The 20,498-nt window shown below is 42.9% G+C and overlaps 1 protein-coding gene across 4 annotated transcripts in view; it reads right to left on the bottom strand.

Moving 5' to 3' along the window:
• Positions 1-20,498, bottom strand: part of LOC122540140 (tumor necrosis factor receptor superfamily member 1B-like) — a 37,333-nt gene that overhangs the window by 8,953 nt on the left and 7,882 nt on the right. For all 4 annotated transcript variants that reach the window (XM_043675446.1, XM_043675443.1, XM_043675445.1 and 1 more), the window contains exons 2-4: positions 13,939-14,041; positions 4,857-4,985; positions 2,100-2,249 (exon numbers count right to left, since the gene is read on the bottom strand). In XM_043675446.1, coding sequence (XP_043531381.1) covers positions 2,100-2,249; positions 4,857-4,985; positions 13,939-14,041 — 382 coding nt within the window. The remainder of the gene's footprint in view (positions 1-2,099; positions 2,250-4,856; positions 4,986-13,938; positions 14,042-20,498) is intronic.

The raw sequence follows: 20,498 nt of genomic DNA, 5'->3' as shown, positions 1-20,498 counted from the left end.
TCAGGAATGAGGAAGGTGTGCCAAGCAGGCTGAGATAAAAGGTAGGGAGGAGGGACTTGGGGGAGGGGTGTTGGAAATGCGATAGGCCCCCAAGTCCCTCCTCCCTACCTTTTATCTTAGTCAGCTTGGCACACCTTCCTCATTCCTGAAGAAGGGCTTATTGCCTGAAACGTCGATTCTCCTGCTCCTTGGATGCTGCCTGACCTGCTGCGCTTTTCCAGCAACACATTTTTCAGCTCCAGTCTATCACCAGTCTGATTCACCCTTCTCCCCGTCTATCACCAGTCCGGTTTGTCCCTCTCCCAGTCTATCATCAGTCCGGCTCACCCTTCTCCCAGTCTATCACCAGTCCGGTTTGCCCTTCAGCCAGTCTATCACCAGCGTGATTCATCCTTCGCCCAGTCTATCACCAGTCTAGCTCACCGTTCTGCCAGTCTGTCACCAGTCCAATTCGCCCTTCGCCCAGTCTGTCACCAGACCGGTTTGTCCCTCTCCCAGTCTGATTCACCCTTCTCCCAGTCTATCAACAGTCCAGCTCAGCCTTCTCCCAGTCTATCACCAGTCCGATTCGCCCTTCACCCAGTCTGTCACTAGACCAGTTCACCCTTCACCCAGTCTGTCACCAGTCCAGCTCACCCTTCTCCCTGTCTATTACCAGTCTGATTTGCCCTTCGACCAGTCTATCACCAGATTGGTGACAGACTGGGAGAAGGGCAAACCGGACTGGTGATAGACTGGGAGAACGGTGAGCTGGATTGGTGATAGACTGGGAGAAGGGTGAGATGGGCTGTCTATCCTGATTTGCCCTTCGACCAGTCTATCACCAGTCCAGCTCACCCTTCTCCCAGTTGATCACCAGTCCGGTTTGCCCTTCTCCCAGTCTGCCGCCAGACAGGTTTGCCCTTCTCCCAGTCCAGCTCACCCTTTTCCCAGTCTGTCACCAGTCCGGTTCGCCCTTCGCCCAGTCTATAACCAATCCAGCTCACCCTTCGGTCAATCTATCACCAGTCCGATTCGCCCTTCTTCCAGTCTATCACCAGGGAAAAAGTGAGGACTGCAGATGCTGGAGATCAGAGCTGAAAAATGTGTTGCTGGAAGAGCGCAGCAGGTCAGGCAGCAACCAAGGAGCAGGAGAATCGACGTTTCAGGCATAAGCCCTTCTTCAGGAATGAGGAAGGGACTTGGGGGAGGGGCATTGGGAATGCGATAGGACCCCAAGTCCCTTCTCCCTACCTTTTATCTTAGTCTGCTTGGCACATCTTCCTCATTCCTGAAGAAGGGCTTATGCCCGAAACGTTGATTCACCTGCTCCTTGGATGCTGCCTGACCTGCTGCACTTTTCTAGCAACACATTTTTCAGCTCCAGTCTATCACCAGTCTGATTCATCCTTCGCCCAGTCTATCACCAGTCCAGCTCACCCTTCTCCCAGTCTATCACCAATCCAGCTCACCCTTCTCCCAGTCGATCACCAGTCCAGCTCACCCTTCTCCCAGTCGATCACCAGTCCGGTTTGCCCTTCTCCCAGTCGATCACCAGTCCGGTTTGCCCTTCTCCCAGTCTATCACCAGTCCGGTTTGCCCTTCTCCCAGTCGATCACCAGTCTGGTTTGCCCTTCTCCCAGTCTATCACCAGTCCGGTTTGCCCTTCTCCCAGTCTGATTCGCACTTCACCCAGTCTGTCACCAGTCCGATTCACCCATCTCCCAGATTATCACCAGTCCAGCTCACCGTTCTCCTAGTCTATCACCAGTCCAGCTCACCTTTCTCCCAGTCTATCACCAATCTGATTTGCCCTTCAACCAGTCTATCACCAGTCCAGCTCACCCTTCTCCCAGTCTATCACCAATCTGGCTGATCCTTCACCCAGTCTGTCACCATCCGGTTCACCCTTCGCCCAGTCTGTCACCAGTCCAGCTCATTCTTCTCCTAATTTGGTTTGTAGCACACCACTGTCACCTTCTGATCTGCCTCCTATCCCTGGACATCAGTCTCTCACCCTCTGCCCATCTCCTCCTCTCTACTCAGTGCTGCCTCAGCCCAGTTTTCTTGTAGGTCTGTTCTTTCTGCATTCATTAAGACCCAAACCATCTCTTTCGCACCTGCGTCAATCAGCTCCTCTCCCATGGTGCACCTCGTGTAGTGAACACACTGATCACAATAGTTGAGACTCGGAGATTTACAGTACATTCCCGGTTTACACTCACACTTCTGTCTTCTTGTTCGGGAACAGCTTTGAACTTCAACCTGATCTGAAGGATAATTATCAAAATACAGATGTCAGATTGATCACATTTCTGGTGTCTTGGGAGACTACAGCTCATTTTGGAACCCATCCCCTTTGGTCTTGATCCTTAGTTTAGAATTTGCTACCAATCACCCCCAGTCCAGTTTTCTTGCTGTCGACTCTGCACCTAAGCCAGACTCCAGATATTCATGCAGGAGATATTCACCTTTGGTAGTATCACAGGAAGTATGGCTCCTGCTCCTACCCAAAGGGGCATGGACATCTGAACACAGAGACAGTTGCATGCATTTCCTAGCTGGCTTTCAGAATAAGGCTTTCTGAGTGATGTGCTCATCCTTAATCCAGAGGTACTGAGTCCAATTGTCACTCTTGTTACCCCAGTTGGAAATCCTGGTCTGTCATGTTCAGTACCACTCCAGAAGTGGAAAGGACAGGTAGTGGTCAGTACTAGAGTTGGGAATAAACGGTCACTGCCCTACTTGAGTTATATCTCACCGGAACTGAAACTTGAATCCATTAATGAATAAACCAGTACTTCTCCATGTTGAATACCACTTGGAATATACACCAAGCATGGCAAGGGTACAAAATATCCTCTGGATGGGGGACTTCAATGTCCCACAATAATAGTACTCAATCGCACCTCTTCTGACTGAACTGCTTCAGTCCTAAAGGACAAAGTAGCTGGAGTCGGTCTGCAACAAGTTATGAGGAAATCAAGTGGGAAAAACACCATTCTCAACAATCTACCCGTCACTGATGAGTCTGTCCCATGACAGTATCGATAAGAATGGCTACCGCACAGTTTCTGTGGAGACCAGTCCAGCTTCACTTTGAGGATACCCTCCACCATATTGTGGGGCACTACCACTGTGCTGAATAGGAAGACTTTGAGCAATCTAGCAATTCAAATTTGGGCATCGTGAGGCGCTGTGGGCCATCAGCAGCAGAATTGTATTCAGCCACAATCTGCAATCTCATAACTTGGCATTTCACCACCCTACCATTACCACCAAGCCAGATTATTGACTGGTTCAAAGGAGAGTGCAGGAAGGCATGCCAAGAGAAACAGCAGTATACCTAAAAATGAGGTGTCAACCTGATGAGGTTATAAGACAGGAGCTCTTGCACACCAAACAGCACACAGCAGATAGTGTTAAGAGAGCCCACAAACAATGGATCAGATGCAAGCTCTGCAGTCCTGCCACATTCAGTCAGGTATGGGATGAACATTAAAAAATAGTAGGAAGAGGAGTCTCCATAGATAACCTCATCTTCAGTGATGGGAGAGCCCAACAAAAGACAAGGCTGAAAAATTTGCATCCAACTTCAGCCAAAATGTCAAGTGGATGATCCATCTTGATCTCCTGCTGAGGTCCCCAGCATTTCTCATACAGACTACGGATGGTGTATTCCAACTGGTGTTCAACTTAGGGAGTAAGATTCAACAGCTGAATAAGGTGGCAGAGGGGTGGGAGGTGATGGGGTGGAGGACGGGGAATGGAAGGGATGATAGTAGGTGGTAATCCAACCTTCAGCCAGTTCACTTCACTTCATGTCATATCAAGGAACAGATGAAGACACTGGATACTCCAACAATTCTCAAGAAGCTTGACACAATTGAGGACAAAGCACCTACTTGACTGACACCATGTCCACAAGGCAGAAAGTGAGGACTGCAGATCCTGGAGATCAGAGTCTAGTGTGGCGCTGGAAAAGCACAGCCGGTCAGGCAGCATCCTGATGAAGGGCTCTTGCCCAAAATGTCGATTCTCCTGCTCCTCGGATGCTGCCTGACCTGTTGTGTTTTTCCAGCACCACACTCTTGACCATGTCCCCAAACATCCACTCCATCAATCAGTAAAGTACACCAACAGCAATGTATACCATATACAAGATGCAGTTAGAAATTGTTCAAGACTTGTCAGATAGCATGCTCAAACCTCACCATCCCGAAGGACAAGGGAAGCAAATACATAGGAACATCACCACCTGCAGGCTCCCCTCCAAACCTCACAGTAGCCTAACTTGGACATATATCACTGCTCATTAAATGCCCCTGGATCAAAATCCTAAATGACCACCATTCCCAATGCCATTGTGGGTCTACATGCACCAAATGAAAAGCAGTGGTGTATGTAGGGCAGCTAGGGATGGGCAATAAATGGTGGCCCAGCCATTGATGCACAATCTCATGAGTGAATAAATATATATTTCAAAGAAGCTGGGCCTTGACAACATTCCTGCAGAAACACCAACACCTGCAAGTTATCCACCAAGTCATACATCCTGTCTTGGAAATACATTGCAGTTCTTTCACTACTATTGGGTCAAAATCCTGGAACTAGCCCCCCCGAACAGTGCCATTGATGCACCTACACCACATGGATAGCAGCAAGAAGACAGCTCACCACCACCTTCTCCAGAATAAATGCTAGTCTAGGCAGCATGTCCATGTTCTCTGTCCAAAACATAAAGGAAGGTCTCAACCTGTGGAAGGGGCTCAGCATATTTTCACCTGTATTGAGAGTATTTTGGATCTGACAACTGTCGATCTGATTCTCTGAGTCCAGACCATGATACGTTAAGAGATAGAAGATGAGACAGTTACCATTTGCACAAGTTCCCACACAAACTGTGCACTCGTACGAATGATTCCAGTCCTCATTGTATGAGATGTGATTACAAGGTTCACACGATGTATCGTTTTTGGATGTGCAGAAATCTTTTCGGTAGAATCCTAGAATCAAAAACATAATAAGATTGAAATTACATTTGGTGAGAAAGAGCTCAAAGCAGAGTTCAGCCTGTTAATGTACTGTAGAGGATGCTCCATGTGTCAGGCTTGTGAAACAATGGATTTCCAATGCAGGATAAACCAGTGAGCGAAAGAAACAGAGAGAGCGCGAGTGCACATGTGTAAATGTGAACTAACGTGTATGTGATCATGGTAATGTTCAGGAGTGACAGTGTAGGTCGCTGATCTGGTTTGAGAAATATGGAAGGGTGTGGAATTTTTATTCAATGCATCGATACAAGGAGGAGTGGTGATATGTGATCGTGAATTAGCTTTTAATGGGAGGAGAGCTAGTTTCAGTGGCATGAAAACAGATATGACCAAGATGGACTGGAAACAAAGGGAAACATGCAAAATCAGTTAAAAAGCAATGGGAAACCCTCAGAAAGGAGATACTTTAACATTTCCAAGAGGATTAAAAGAAGATCATACACAAATTTAGAAATCCCTAAAGGTGACAAAAGATATAGGAACTAAACTAAACAGAGAAAAAGAAGCTTATAACAAATCAGGCTCATAATTTAGTTGGGAATCAAGTTCCACATTCTGCTTGATTTTTTTAAAGTGACCCCTAGTTATAGATTCTCCCATAAGAGCAAACATCCTCTCATCTACCCTGTCAAGACCCCTCAGGATTTAATATGTTTCAATCAGGTTGCCTCTTATTCTTCTAAACTCCAATCGATATAAGCCTAGCCTGTCTAATCTTTCCTCATTAGAGAACCTGCCCATTCCAGGTATTAGATAGTAAACCTTCTCTGAACTTCTTATGCATTTACATCCTTTAACAAATAAGGTGACTAACACTGTGCACAGTATCCCAGATGGGGTCTCACCAGTGCTCTGTATAGCTGCAGTATAACCTCCCTACTTTAGTACCATTACAAAAAATGAGAACATTCCATCAGTTATCCTAATACTTGCCTACTAAAGCTTTGTGATTCATGCACAAAGACTCCCAGATCCCTCTGCTTTTTCAGAGATCTGCAATGTCTCACCATTTAACAATATTTTTAAATTATTCTTCCTGCCACAACTTCACATTCTCCCACATTATACTCTTTTTGTCCTACCTTTGCCCAATAAGTTATAAGACCTATTTTTTGTAAACTCCTTGCATGCTCTTCACAAACTCACTATCTTAATTTGACCTTCCATCCCTTTGTCCAAGCCAATTATAAAAAAAACGTTCTGAACAGTTCTGAAGAAGGATCACCGGGCTCGAAATGTTAACTCTGTTTTCTCTCTAAAGATGCTGCCAGACCTGTTGGGTTTCTCCAGCAATTTCTGTCTTTGTTTGTTTATGGTATAGCCTGTTCTCTGGTCAGCTTCAGAATGTGCTGAGATAAGAAACCATCCTTTGGCTCTGAGTTCACTAAAATGCCAATCTTACCCTAAAGGAGAAGCTACTAGAGTAATTGAATACAATAAAAATAAATAAAAAGGAGATACTTGTAAAAGGATGACAGTTCTCAACGTTGAAAAATCATCTGGTCTAAATGGCTACATCCTAGATTGCTGAAAAATGTAAAAGGTAGAATTTGCAAAGGCTTTAGCCACGATCTTGCAATCGTCCTTCTATATGGGAGTGGTGTCAGCAGACTAGAGACTTAGAAATCTTCCAGCTCTCTTCAGAAAAGGGAAGGAGAATAAGTCCAATAATGATTAACCAACCAGCTGAATATCGGTATTGGGGAAATGTTAATAGAAATTAATCTGGGCCAAATTTAATCAGCAATTGGAAAATTATGGCATAATATATGAAACCCAATGCAGATCTGCTAAATACAAATTATAGCTAAGATGACTTATTAGATTACTTACAGTATGGAAACAGGCCCGTCGGCCCAACAAGTCCACACCAACCCTCCAAAGTGCAACCCACCCAGACACATTCCTCTACAGGCAATTTAGCGTGGCCAATTCACTTAACCTGCACATCTTTAGACTGTGGGAGGAAACCGGGGCAAACCCACACAGACACAGGGAGAATGTGCAAACTCCACACAGACAGTTGTCCAAGGTGGAATTTAAACCCAGGTCTCTGGCGCTGTGAGGCAGCAGTGCTAACCACTGTGCCATCCTTTCACTTCTTTGGTGAAATAAGGAATAAATTTGATGAAGCCAGTGTATTTGCTGTTGTGTGTCTGGTCTTACAAATGGTGTTTTATACAATATTACAAAATAAAAATGTTAGCAAAGTGATGAAAGGGAGTGAAACAGATACAAAAACTAAAAAAAAAGACAACAGAAAGTTGAAAATGGGTTTTGTTCCAGACTAGAGTAAACATTGGGATCTTCCACTGCACAGTAATGGGACCACTGCTCTTCTTGATGTCTTTAAATGACCTAGATTTAGGTACAGAGAACATAATTTCAAAGTTTGCAAGTGACATCAAACATCATATGCAACATTTAAAGAGACTTCAGGAGGACATGGTGAGTCTGGTGAAATTTAATGCATAGAAGTGAAAAGGTTTACATTTTGTGTGGATGAAGAGAGGTAAATATAAAGTAAATGGCACAAGATGAAGAGGAGGCAGGAACAAAATGATCTGGGGTGGACATACACAAGTCTCTGAACATGGCAGGCCAAGTCAAAGCTATGTAGTCATTGGCTTCATAAATAACGGTATAAAGTATAAAAGCAAGTACATTTTTCTAAGCCTCTATAAGTGTCTGATTATGTCCCTGATCTGGTATGTGTCAAATTCTACGTACCAAGCTTATGGAAGGATGTCAAGACATTGTCATAAATTTTTTCTGCAACTTTTCCAAAGTGCAGCAATGAAAGACTTCAGTTAAATGCAAAAAAGAGAGAAATTGGGTTTGTTTTCCTTAGAGCAGAGAAGATTAAAGGGAAATTTGAATGAGATGTTTAAAATAATAAAGGGTTTTGATGGAGCAAATAAGCTTAATCAAAACAATTTTCAGTGGCAGAAGGGTTGGCAACCACAGGACATAGATTTAAGCTTATTAGCAAAAGGAATGAGACAACAGATGGAACAAAATAAAATGCAGCTCCATGTGATCTGGAATGCAGGGCCTAAAAAAGGTGGTGGAAACAGACTTTAAATATCAACTTTTAACAAAGAATTGGATAAAAACTTGAAGTAATAAGATTTTCTGTAAGCAGTCGGCTAAGCTAATTGGATATCGCTTTCAATGTGCAGTCAAAAGCAAAATGGTAAAATGACCTCCTTCTGTGCAATATCGTTTTATCGTCACTACTTGCGTTCCAGGAAATTATTCAGCACTTTGTGCAGTTCTGAATGAGCAGTGCTAGGTTAATAGGGGACAGTGTTTCTGTTTTAATGGCCATAGTTTTGCAAATGTTCTTCTGGGAACCTCAAGATATAGCATGTGGTCAAGTTACTGATATTGTAGTAATACAACACTGTCCTCACTCCTGCTCTGACTACTGCACTCTCCATACCAGCCTCATTGCTGCCACTGTTTTTGTTTGAAAATAATAGTGAAAGTAAGATTGGGATTGAGTGAGCAGTGTGTAGGAGGCTGCACTACACCACAATTGCAGATTAAAATCTACCCAGTCAGAAAGAAAAATCATTTCAAGTGCGACAAATGAGAAAGATACAATGAGTGTTTGACATACCCATCACTTCAGAGTACTTACTGTGACTTTAAGGCTGATAAACTGAAGCCCAAAACTGAATGCTACTTTGCATAGGCCTCCCAGAATGCAACTATGTTTAAGACACTGCAATTAGCATATAACTGAGACAACAGAGGAAGACACATTGGGCTACAGTATCTAGAGTGTGTGAATGAGATGCAAAGATTATATGGGGCAGAAAAGGGGAATCTACAATGTCATTTACAGCAGGAGACCAAGTGGGCAGAGGCCACAAAGAAATTAGGGCAAATTCAAACAAATATCAGAAAATATTTATCGACACAAGTTGAGTGAATGATTAAAATCAATCTACTCAGCAAAGTGATAAAGGTAAAATAACCAAAATCTTTCCAAATACCTTATATCTAACCTATGATGTATTTGTCCTAAGAGTGTTTAGTAGGGCGAAGTGTACTGGAACTTTACTCAGTATCTAATCCAGACTGTAGCTGACACTGGATGCTTCAGTGTAATGCGTTTTATTCCCAGCACTAGGAGCTGTCTGCTTGATGAACAAAACGTTTACCACAAGGGGTTTCTATTCCTCAGATGTTGATTAGCTGCAGTCTGTGCTGGAAAGTGACAGGATCACAGAACATGAATGAAATGCAGGTTATCTTGTTCAGAAGATTTTGAAGAGGTCAGAAGCAAACTAAATAGGAGAACAATCTAACCGAACTGAGATTAGGCATATTTCTATAACTTAATTTACTTTAATTTTCACTTATGGATGTTGGCAGTGTTGGCTAGTCCAGCATTTTTGCTGGCACTTAACTGCTTAGGAAAAGATGGTAATGAGCTGGGAATGAATGGATACCCACTGTACTACTAGGAAGGAAGTTCCAAGATTTTGATTCAGCCACAGCGCAGGAATAGAGATTAAGTTCCAAGTCAGGTTGATGAGTGGTTTGGAAGTGAACTTGCAGGGAGCAGTGCTGCCCTGTCCTTCTAGGTGGTAGAGGTCACAGGTTTGGAAGGTGCTGTCAAAGGAGACTTTGAGTTACTACAGCATATCTTAGTCAATAGTATACACTGATGCCACTGTCCATTGGTGGTAAAGAGACTGATGCTAAAGGTGATAGAAGGGGTATCAATCAAGCAGAATGCTTTGTCCTGAATGGTGTCAAGTTACTTCAGTATTGTAGGAGCTGCACTTGATCAGACAGGTAGAGAGTTTCCATCACACATCTGGTAGACTGTGGTCAGATGTGGAGGTTCAGGCAAAGAGTTACTCACTGCAGAATGTATCAGTATTGTCTCTCCTCTACTCTTGTAGCCAGTGTTTATATAGCTGGTCCAGTTCAATTGTTGGTCAATGGTAACTCCAGGATGTTGACAGCGGGGGATTCAGCAATGGTAGTGCAAAGGCAGGATGATTAAATTTTCTGTTGTGGGTAATTGACTGGCATTTGTATGGCAGGAATGTTATTTGACACTTACCAGCCTAAACCTGGATGTTGTCCTGGTCTTTCTGCATATTGACACAGACTGCCGTGATATTCAAGGAGTCGCAAAAGGTTCTGAACATTGTACAATGATTAGCAAGCATCCCCATATCTGACCTCATGACGGATGGAAGGTTATTGGCAAGCAGCTAAAGGGAGCTGAGCATAGGAGACTTCCCTGAGGAATTCCGGCAGAGAGCGACATAGCTGATCTACAACAACACGATGGCACGATGGCTGTGGTTAGCACTTCTGCCTCACAGTGCCAGGGACCTGGATTCAATTCCACCCTCAGGCAACTGTCTCTGTGGAGTTTACATGTTCTCCCTGTGTTTGTATGGGTTTCCTCCCACAGTGAAAGGTTAGGTGGGTTGGCCACTGGAGATGCAGGTTTAGCCATGCTAAATTGCCCCATTGCCCCACAGGCTAGGTGGCTTAGCCATGGGAGATTCAGGGTTACAGGGATAGGGTAGGGTGGCGGTCTGGTTGGGATGTTGTTCGAAGGACTCAATGGTCTGAAAGGCCTGCTTCCACGCTGTAAGGAATTTGTAACTATCTTTCTTTGTCAGGGATCTTAGCCTTTGCATTATCCAATACCTTCAGCCATTTTCTGATATCAAGTAGAGTGAATCAAATTGGCTGAAGACTAGCTTCTGTGATGCTAGTAACCTCAGGAGGAGGAAGACATGAATCATCCACTTGCCACTTCTGATTGAAGATTATTGCAAATACTTCAGCCATGTCTTTTCCACTGATATGCTGGGCATTGTCATTGATGATTGGAAAATTTGTGAAACCTCATTTCCTGTTAGTTGCTTAATTGTCTCCCACTGTTCACAACTGGATGGAGGCAGGACTGCAGAACTTAAGTCTGATCCATCAGTTTTAAGATGTTTTGCCTTGTCTATTTCATGTTATTTTCATTGTTTGAGATTAAGTAGTCCTGTGTTCATCAGGTTGACAGCTCATTTTTAGGAATGGTGCTGCTCCTGGAATGCCCTCTTACACTCTTCATTGAACCATGATGGATCTCCTGGCTTGATGGTGAGGGTAGGGTGAGGAATATGCCAGGCCATGAGAACACAGAAACATTTGTTTCCGATGGCCCAGAGCATCTTCATGGAAGTCCAGGTTTTAATTATGAGATTTGATCAAAGCGTGTTCCATTTAGCTTGGTAGTAATGCCATGCATCATAATGGAGGGTATCTTCAATGTGAAGTAGTCAAGTAAGTCTTTTCCTCCTGGCTTCCTGACACTGCTGCAGACCCAGTCTAGCAGGTATTACTATTAGGACTGGGCCAGCTTGGTCAGTACTGGTAATACTGAGCCACTCTTTGAATGGGCATTGAAGTCCCCCACCCAGAATACATGCTGCACTCTTGCTATGTTCAACGCTTCCTTTAACATGTGTCCATTTATCAGCTGGGAGGAACTGGAGATGACAATCACAGGAGGTTTCCTTATCCATGTTTGACCTAATGCCATAAGACTTCAGGAGGAGTGGAGTCAATGTTGAATACTCCCAGGACATCTCTCAACCAAGTTCCCTAGTTGTGCTGCCACCTCTGGTGAGTCTGACCTGCCAATGGGACAGGACAGACTCAGGGATAGTAATGTTGTTGTCTGGGACACAGTCGTATTCATGGAATCATACCTTACAGACAATGTTGGGCTGTTGTTTGCCTAGCCTGTGGGACAGCTGTCTCAGTTTTAACACATGCCCCCAAATGTTCACCAGGTAGGAAACAGGCCCAGGTTTGCTGATGTTGTTCCTGGTGTTTAGGTCAATGAGGATTGTGTAGCCAGCTTTATTCCGTTCTTTAGAGATTTTCATTTAAAATAGATATGATTGCAGAAGTTGGAGGATGTGCGAGGGAGACTCAGCTTATCTACCCTGATACTGCAATTCAAGTCTGTTGTCATTGCCATAGAGCCTCTGAACTGTAGGATAGGGGCTTACATTACTCAGGGCAGCCTTGACCATTTAACTGCTTGGCATGTTCTAAAGCTGCCTGGTCCAAATGTGTGGTTGGCTTATCTTATCTCAGTGAAAGGTCATTGACTGATGTGATGCAAGATTTGAATCTGAAATTACATGCAGTCTTATCATGTAGGAAATGGCTAAGTGTATTTTTGCTAAGCAGAACAAGGAAGTAAAGATAAGTGAGGTGCTGACATGCAGTGACTAAGGGTTGAATTTCCAATGGCTCTTAGAGAACAAATCCTGACCTGAAATACATTGAATCATCTCCTAAAAGACTTCAAAAGACCAAAACATTCACAACATTGAAGGAGGCCAAGCAGCTCATCGGACCAGTGCTGACAGTTTGGATGTAGTTCTGTGCTCTAATCCTGTTTCCCTATCCTGTCTTTAGATAATTTCCTTTTCAAATACTTATTGACTTCTTTTAAATGATGAGTCTTTGACTCATTTACTAATTGAGTTTAAACATCCAAATTACATGAACCGTCCATGTGGAAGAAAAGTTATTTTCAATTCCTCCCCCTTCATGTGTTGGAGTCCTGATTCACCAGTCACAGGAGTAATGATTTAATACTTTCCATCTTAAATCCTTTAAGTGTTGTAACCATTGTTACATCAATAATCTATTTCTATTAAACTAATCTGTGCCAAACTGACCTGGGATTGTTTGATGGAACATGTTGAAAGGACTTTGCTCTGTATCAAATGCATGCTGCATGTATCCTGGGAAAATTTATTGTATAGTGTAGTGAGAAGATAACCCTGCAGGGGCTTGCCTGGGAGCATTTGGTTGGACATTGTACAGATAGGAACATAGGAACATGAGCAGGCCATTCAGCCCTGAAGCCTGTTTTTCCATTCAGTGGGTTCATTGTTGATCTGTGACCTCATTCCGTATACCTGCCTTTGACCCATATCCCTTAATACCTTTGCTTAATAAAAAATGCGTCTACCTCAGATTTAAAACTAACAACTGATCTTGCATCAACTACTGTTTGTGGAAGAATGTTCCAAATAACTACTGCCTTTTATGTGTAGAAATGCTCCCTAACTTCTCCCCTGAATGGTCTGATCCTAACTTTTTAGACTATGTCCCCTAGTTCTAGAATATACAATCAGCGGAAATAGTTTATCTTTATCTACCCTGTCTTTTCCTGTTAGATCTTTTTGAGGTGGCACAGTGGCTCAGTGTGTGGCACTGCTGCCTCACAATGCCAACGACCTGGAATTCATTCCACCCTCGGGCGACTATCTGTGTGGAGCTTGCTCATTTTCCTCGTGTCTGCGTGGGTTTCCTCCTGGTGCTCCAGTTTCCTCCCACAATTAAAAGATGTACAGGTTAGGTGGATTGGCCATGCTAAATTGCCCATAGTGTTCAGGGATGTGTAGGTTAGGTGGCTTAGTCAGGGGTAAATGGGGAATGAGTTTGTTTGGACACTCTTCGGAGGGTCGGTGTGGACTTGTTGGGCCGAAGGGCCTGTTCCCACACTGTAGGGATTCTATGATTCTAGATCACTCCTCGATCTTATAAATTCTAGAAAAAGAAAATACAGGTCAAATTTGTAGAATCTCTCCTAGGTATCATTCTTAGAAAGCTATGTTGTATTCCTTGCTAAGGTGTGGTGCCCAGATCTGCTCACAGTACTGCTAAGTAAGATCTAATCAGGGTTTTACACTGTATCCATGGTCACTGAAACTTCAGTTGGGTGAATAATAACCTGATACAAACCATTCTGGTTGCATTGGTGAGATGACAGCAGGGTTGTAGGGGTGATCATGAGGCAGTGAGATATTTAAATGGAAGAGACAGTGTAAAAGATGACACTCACCTGGAGGACAATTAGAGCAGCACCGTTTCTCAGCTTCATAGCAATATTCATTCTCCGGACACGCGTTATCGTTTTGGCAGCGAGACCTAGACCACCGGTGAGACTGAAAGAGATAAAGACAAGGGCCCATTGTTAATAAATAAGCCTTCAGGAAACTCCAGAAGAGTCCACTTGTTCAATTCCTCCGCTCATCCACAGCATCAAGACCACCTTGAAGGATACAACCAGTTCCAGTCACACAACACAAAGAAACATTCAATCATTTGAGACAGAGAAGACAGGAGTCACAATGCTGATTCCCAGTTTCAGGGATTTGAGAGATGAGACAAGGAAGCTAGGTAGTCAGGACAGAAAGGAATGAAGCAGAGCAGAAGGAGGACTATCAGATCATGTCAAACAGCTCCCTTGTCCCAACTCTTTGTGTTTCAAAGGTTCAAGTAGATTTCATGTTGCACTTCTCATCTCATTTGTTCATTACGAAAAGGGTCTGGTGGAAAAATGTCTCATTTGGAAACTAAAGAAATGAGCCAATATTTATCATTCCAGTTTCACCTCTGGCTATTTTCTCCACTGTGTAAACCTCACAGTTATATTGTATGCAAATGATTGACTGGATAATTTTCCATCAGGATGTGAACAATAGTTGGTTAAATTTAAACAGAAGGAAATTTGCAATGAATATTGCAGTCCAGTGAATTGGATTTGGGACAAGCTACAAGTGTGAAAAAACAATTCTGAATTCAAGGCTCTGACAGTTGACAGTGGAAGTGAGAGGGGAACCTAACCTGGACCCAATAGTAATAATACAAAAATTGATATAAAAAGCCAGGACCCAGCACCTAATTTCAGCAATCCCATTGCAAAGGTCAAACACAGTAGATCTTCAAGAGCCAAAGTGAGAATTTTACCTCAGTTCCTCGAGTTATGGATTTAAAGGCCTCAATCTGCACAGGTTCCCTTACAGGCTACAAGCTGTCCATTAAGGACAGTATGCATGACACCTGAAAGACCAGACATTCACATGCAGTACCACTGAGTGATTGTGAGGATGGTGTCTGCAAGATGTCTAAGTGTGCCTGGAAGTCCTTATAAAAATCAAAAGAAATAGGATAGTGCTGTTTTCCCTGGAATGTCGGAGGCTCAGGGGTGACCTTATAGAGGTTTATAATATCATGAGGGGCATGGATAGGATAAATGGACAAGGTCTTTTCCCTGGGGTGGGGGAGTCCAGAACTAGAGGGCATAGGTTTAGGGTGAAAGGTGAGAGATACACAAGAGAACCAAGGGGCAATTTTTTCACGTTGAGGGTAGTGCATGTGTGGAATGGGCTACCAGAGGAAGTGGTGGAGGCTGGTACAACTGCAACATTTAAAAGGTATCTGGATGGGTATATGAATAGGAAGGGTTTGGAGGGATATGGGCTGGGTGATGGCAGGTGGGATACCTGTCAACATGGACGAGTTGGACCGAAGGGTCTGTTTCCGTGCTGTACATCTCTATGACTCTACGACTCTAATTGTGGATGCTGTAAATCAGAAACAAAATCTGAAATTGCTGGAAAAGCTCAGCAGATCTGGCAGTATTTGTGGAGAGAAGTCAGAATTAATGTCTCAGATTGAGTGACCCTTCCTCAGAACTGTTTTGACAAAGGATCACTTGACCCAAAACGTAAACTCGGATTTCTCTCCATAAAAAAATATATGTTACAAAAATAGAATCATAAAATGTTTACAGCAGAGAAGGAGACCATTTGGCCTGTCATCTTTGTGTCAACTCTCTGCAGTGAACTTCATCTGTTAACTATCCAACCACTCCACAACCTGTCAAGCATTTTTTGAAGTTCTACATTGTCTCTCTCACAGTTTGCAATTCTTCCAAGTTTTGCATCACCTGCAAACTTTAAAATTGACCCCTTGTTCACCAAGATCTAAAACATTTATATATATCAGGGAAAGGCAAGGGTTTCAATACCAACTCCTAGATGACTCCACTAGAAACCTTCTTCCAATCTAAAAGATGCCATTAATTATTACTCTGTTTCTAATTCCTCAGGCAATTTTTGTATCCATACCACTCCTGTTCCTTTTATGCCATGATTTACAGCTTTCCTCACGCATCTGCTGTGTGGTGAACACCTTTGGACGTCTGTGTGTATGAGAGAGGGCTTTTAACAAACAACATTGTGAGGGGATTTGGAAAGAGGACTCAGAGGAGGAATCAGGATTTGGGGCAGAAGGATTCATGGATTTGTTTCTGTAGTTTCATCCAAGGCATAAGCAGAAAATGTAACTTCAAATTATACCTTGTAAAAACCTCTTAGATACTATAATACAACAAAGCCTTGCTCGTGCTGAATACAATTTAATTACTGCTTTTAACAGGCATCAATGTTGAATCACAGTTTTTAATAAAAACTTGATAGCTCAACAAGTAAGGGTTGTGTCTGGGTGATGGTGGATTTAATATGGAGGAGAGTGGTGAGAGAATAATGTGACGGGACAATGAGGATGTGCTTCTTGGGGGAGGAGGAGTGGTGTAAAGGTACGTTTGGGGGCGTAGTCAAGGTAATGTCAGAAGATGAATGTGTTGGAGGCAAGGGTAAGATCTGAGATGTGAGGATAAGATCAGGAGGGCAAAATCAGAGAGGAGGAAGGGTTGTATTGGCAGAGTGAGAATATAGTTATGGAGTTGGTGTAATGAGAAGACTGAAGATGAGCACAGGCACTGGAGATAAGGTTGCAGAGGAAGTTGAGAGTAAGGTCAGAGAGAGGGTGAAGGTGATGTTGAGGGAACGAGGATAATATCAGAAAGAGATGGGGTTATGTGCAGGGAGTGAGGGTAATGTTTGGAATAGAGTGGGGATAATGTCAAGGAGGTTAGGGTAATATCATATCTTCTTTTGCACCAGCTATGGTGAGTGTGTGAAGTACATCCACAATGTTAAAGCTCAGCCTAACTTCAGCTGGAATCAACTGTTCCATGAAAGGGGTTTCAGTGATTGTGGATCCTTGGTGAACATTCCCTGCATGTCCAGTCATGTTCAACCTACCGAGGAGTTAAAACTTCTATAGCATGGTCCTGGGTCAGTTATAGAGTCACAGAGGCACACAGCACGGAAACAGACCCTTTGGTCCATCTTGTTCATGCTGACCAAGTTTCCCAATAAACTAGTCCAACATTTGGCCCATATCCCTCTAAATCTTTCTTATTCATGTACCTGTCCAAATGTCTTTTAAATGTTGTAACTAGACCTGCATCTACCACTTCCTCCGACATACGAACCACTCTCTGCATGAAAACGTTGCCCCTCGGGTTCCTTTTAAATTTTTCTCCTCTCACCTTAAGAAATGCCATCTAGTTTTGAACTCCCCCATCCCAGGGAAAAGACCTTTGCTATCCACCTTGTCCATGTCCCTCGTGATTTCATAAACCTCTATAAGGTCACCCCTTAACCTCCTATGCTTCACTGAAAAAAGACCCAGCTTAACCAATCTCTCCTTATAACTCAAGCCCTCCAGTCCTGGCAACATCTTTGTAAATCTTTTCTGAACTCTCACAATTTAATAATATCCTTCCTATAGCAGGGTAACCAGAACTGTACACAGTATCCTAAAATAGCCTCACCAACATCCTCAACATGACGTCCCAACTCCTATACTCAATAGTCTGAGCAATGAAGACAAATGCTAAATGCCTTCTTAACCACCCTGTCTACCTGTGATGCAAATTTCAAAGAATTATGTACCTGAACCCGTAGATCTCCCTGGTTAACAACACTACCCAGAACCCTTCCATTAACTGCATAAGTCCTGCTCTTGTTCGCTTTACCAAAATGCAATATCTCGCATTTATCTAAATTAAACTCCACCTGCCACTCTTCAACCCATTGGCTCAATTGATCAAGATAGCATTGCAATCTTTGTCCACTATACCACCAATTTTGATGTGATTCACAAACTTACTGATCATGCCTCCTATATTCTCATCCAAATCAATGATATAAATGGCAAACAACAGTGGACTCAGTATCAATCTGTGTTGAACTCCGCTGGTCAGAGACGCCAGAAAGAAAAACAACTCTCCAACTCCATCCTCTGTCTCCTACTATCAAGCCAATTTTGTATCCAAATGGTAAGATCTCTCTGAATTCCATGTGATCTAACTTTACTAATCAGGCTACTATGTGGAACCTTGTCAAAAGTTTTATTAAAGTTCATGTGGACAGTATCTACCACTTGCCCTCATCTATCTTTTTCGTTAAGTCCTCAAAAAACTTGATCAAGTTTGTAATACAGGATTTCCCATGCACAAATCCATGCTAAATAATCAGTCCTTGCCTCTCCAAATGCACGTAAGTCCTAGCTCTCAGAATCCCCTCCTTCAATTTACCCACCACTGTTATTTCATTCAGCAGTCTATAGTTTCCATGCTTCCCCTTATAGCCTTATTTAATGAAGGCACAACATTATCCACCCTCCAGTCTCCCAGCTGTATATGATACACACATCTTTGCTAGGCCACCACAATTTCTTCTCTAGCTTTCCACAATGTCCTGGAATATAAATTATCAAGTCCCAAAAATGTATCAACCTTTATGTTTTTTTAAGACCTCCAGCACCTCTGTTTCGGTAATTTGGACTGTTTTCAAGCTATTGATATTTATTTCCTTGAGTTCTCTAGCCTCCATATCTTTCTCCACAGTGAAAATTGGAATGAAAGATTCATTTAGTATCTGTCCCATCTCCTGTGGTTCCACACACAGATGGCCTCAATGATCTTTAATGGCTCTATTCTCTCCCTCGTTGCTCTGTTGCATTTACCGTACTTGTAGAGTCTCTTTGGATTAACCTTATCTGCCAAGGCTATCTCATATCCCTTTTCAGACCTCCTGATTTCCTTCTTAAAAATGCCCTACACCCTTTATACCCTTCTAGAGATTCACTTGATCCCAGTTGTCTATACCTAATGTATGCTTCCTTCTTATTCTTGACCAGATTCTCCCTACCTTTATTCATCCAATGTTCCCTACTCCTACCAGCCTTACCCTTTACTCTTACAGGAACATACTGCCTGTGAACTCTTGTTATCTCACTGCTGAAAGCCTCCCACTTGCCAATCAACCCTTTACCTGTGAACAGTCTACTCCAATCAACTTTCGAAAGTCCTTATCTCATACCATCAAAGTTTACCTTACTCTAATTAAAAACTTTGACTTTTATACAAGGTCTATCCTTTTCCATAACTATTTTAAAACTAATAGAATTATGATCATTAGTCCCAGAGTGCTCCCCTGCCTTATTTCCCAAGAGAAGGTCAAATTTTGCTCCTTCTTTAGTAGGTACATCTACATATTGATAAAGAAACTTTTCATGAATACATTTCACAAATTCCTTTCCATCCAAGCTCTTAACACCATGGCAGTCCCGTGTTCGCAAAGTTGAAATCTCCTACAATGAAAACTTTAATTTTACACATATCTGAGGTCTCTCTACATGTTTGCTCCTCAATTTCCTGCTAATTATTTGACAGCCCATAGTACAATGCCATCAAGGTGGTCATCTCCTTTGTATTTCTCAGTTCCATCCATATTGTTTCACTGGATGATCCTTCAGGAATATTCTAAGTACAGAAGTAATGTTTTTTCCTAATCAACAATGCCACTCCCCTCCTCTCTTGCCCCTTCTTCTATCCTTCCTATTGCATCTAAACCCCAAAATATTGAGCTACCAAACCTGTCCCTCCCATAGCCATGTTTCCATTGTAGCTATTTCCAATCCCATGTTCCCAAACATGCCCTGAGGTGTTCATCTGCCTTACCTGTCAGACTCATTGCATTTAAATAAATAATTTAATTCTTTAGAGTTACCTTATTCTCTGACATGCTTTTGCCTGCTTTGTCTAATTGATTTGCTCCCTTTAACTTCAAAAGCATCCTCATCTGTCTTTCTATTCTCACTACTCCTGAGGATCACCCCACCTCCCCTCCCTACCAGTTTAAAGGTTCCCAAATTCATTCACAAACCCTCTCAGACACTCAGCAAGTAGTCAGAAAAGCATCAGGAGATGGACAGCAATGGGCAGTGATGTAAGAGCAATAGCTTTAGACATCATAAAAAGAAAATACTTTATTAAATACTTCACACTGTTTTCTTTCTTTAACAGCTAAACATCATCTCTCCCCTGAGCAGCAGCTTGATCTGAGTTAGAGTTAGGGTTAGCAGGGACAGTTTGAGCTGCTGGATGAAAGGGTTGTTAATCATAGAATCCCTACAGAGTGGGCTAATTGACCTGGTGATTTTTAACTGCTGAAAATGTGTTGCTGGAAAAGTGCAGCAGGTCAGGCAGCATCCAAGGAGCAGGAGAATCGACGTTTCGGGCACAAGCCCTTCTTCAGGAATGAGGAAAGTGTGTCCAGCAGGCTAAGCCTGACCTGCTGCGCTTTTCCAGCAACACACTGATCACAGTTTGCCAACCTGAAAATTATTCAGATTCTTGTGTTTCCTGCGAGTTCCTCTGTCCGTGCTCATTTACTATCCCAACACCATGAACTTTGATCATGT

This window comes from Chiloscyllium plagiosum, chromosome 34 (genome assembly GCF_004010195.1).
Source record: "Chiloscyllium plagiosum isolate BGI_BamShark_2017 chromosome 34, ASM401019v2, whole genome shotgun sequence".
NCBI classification, from domain to species: domain Eukaryota; kingdom Metazoa; phylum Chordata; class Chondrichthyes; order Orectolobiformes; family Hemiscylliidae; genus Chiloscyllium; species Chiloscyllium plagiosum.
Note: the sequence above shows the minus strand (reverse complement) of the source record. Positions and strands in the feature narration are given on the sequence as shown.